General features: G+C 49.5%; 1 protein-coding gene across 1 annotated transcript; it reads left to right on the top strand.

Moving 5' to 3' along the window:
- Window positions 1-244: 244 nt before the first annotated feature.
- LOC308052612 (olfactory receptor 14J1-like) lies at window positions 245-1,177 on the top strand (the record flags this gene model as incomplete). Its single annotated transcript, XM_080364672.1, has 1 exon — window positions 245-1,177. One exon carries the CDS (start codon window positions 245-247, stop codon window positions 1,175-1,177), a length of 933 nt encoding a protein of 310 aa, XP_080220798.1.
- Window positions 1,178-1,482: the final 305 nt, after the last annotated feature.

Below are 1,482 nucleotides of genomic sequence, written 5' to 3' on the forward strand. Positions count from 1 at the left end.
CTGACAGCAGTTCAGTGGATCTTGCCTCACAGGTGTGTTCATGGAAACCAGATGGCCAAGCTGCATTTAAACTGTGATGAACTGTTTTTCTCAGCTGGTAGAAAGAGAGAATTGGCAGAAAAATTCCATCATTAGGGAGGGGGTTTTCCATGAGAAACAGCCTGTTTATTTTCCTCAGAGAACTCTCCCCTAACTTGTCACTGTCTTTTCTCCTTGCACAGGTCCTCATGCCCACAGGCAGCCAATGTCCAACAGCAGCTCCATCACCCAGTTCCTCCTCCTGCCGTTCACAGACACACAGGAGCTGCAGCTCTTGTACTTCTGGCTCTTCCTGGGCATCTTCCTGGCTGCCCTCCTGGGCAACGGCCTCATCATCACCACCATAGCCTGGGACCAGCACCTGCACACCCCCATGTACTTCTTCCTGCTCAACCTCACCCTCCTCGACCTGGGCTGTATCTCCAATATTCTCCCCAAGTCCATGGCCAACTCTCTCTGGGATACCAGGGCCATTTCCTATGCAGGATGGGTTGCACAGATTTTTCTGTTTGTCTTTTTAGCTTCAGCTGAATTTTATCTTCTCACAGTCATGTCGTACGACCGCTATGTTGCCATCTGCAAACCCCTGCACTACGGGACCCTCCTGGGCAGCAGAGCTTGTGTCCACATGGCAGCAGCTGCCTGGGCCACTGGGTTTCTCACTGCTCTGCTGCACACGGCCAATACATTTTCACTGCCCCTGTGCAAGGGCAATGCCCTGGGCCAGTTCTTCTGTGAAATCTCCCAGATCCTCAGGCTCTCCTGCTCACACTCCTACCTCAGGGAACTTGGGCTTATTGTGTTTAGTCTGTTAATCGGTTTTGGCTGTTTTATGTTCATTGTGCTGTCCTATGTGCAGATCTTGAGGGTCATGCTGAGGATCCCCTCTGAGCAGGGACGGCACAAAGCCTTTTCCACCTGCCTCCCTCACTTGGCTGTGGTCTCCCTGTTCGTCAGCACTGCCATGTTTGCCCACCTGAAGCCCCCCTCCATCTCCTCCACATCCCTGGACCTGGTGGTGTCTGTTCTGTACTCGGTGGTGCCTCTAGCAGTGAACCCCCTCATCTACAGCATGAGGAACCAGGAGCTCAAGGATGCTCTGTGGAAACTTGTATCTCAGTGTTTTCCGAAGCAATAAACTGCTCATCTGCTTCTACATAGAAGTTTTAATGTAACTTGTTACATAGAAGTTTTAATGTAACTTGTCACCTGTATTTGCTGTTGTTGTTGGCATTTTTTATTCTGATAATGTTGTCATCCCCTTTCTAAACCACTGTCTGCTTTTCTTTTATAACCCCTGGTTGTGTAAATGAGGAGCCATGATCTGTGTGTATTTAAACAAAGTAAAGGGTCCTGTAGTGATATGATTTTCACTTTATCCTTCCTGCAACGCCTTTTGGAGCTGCAGGGACAGTTCCTGTGATGGGTGAAGGGTAAAAGTGT

This window comes from Nesoenas mayeri (genome assembly GCF_963082525.1).
Source record: "Nesoenas mayeri genome assembly, contig: SCAFFOLD_41, whole genome shotgun sequence".
In the NCBI taxonomy this organism is placed as follows: Eukaryota; Metazoa; Chordata; class Aves; order Columbiformes; family Columbidae; genus Nesoenas; species Nesoenas mayeri.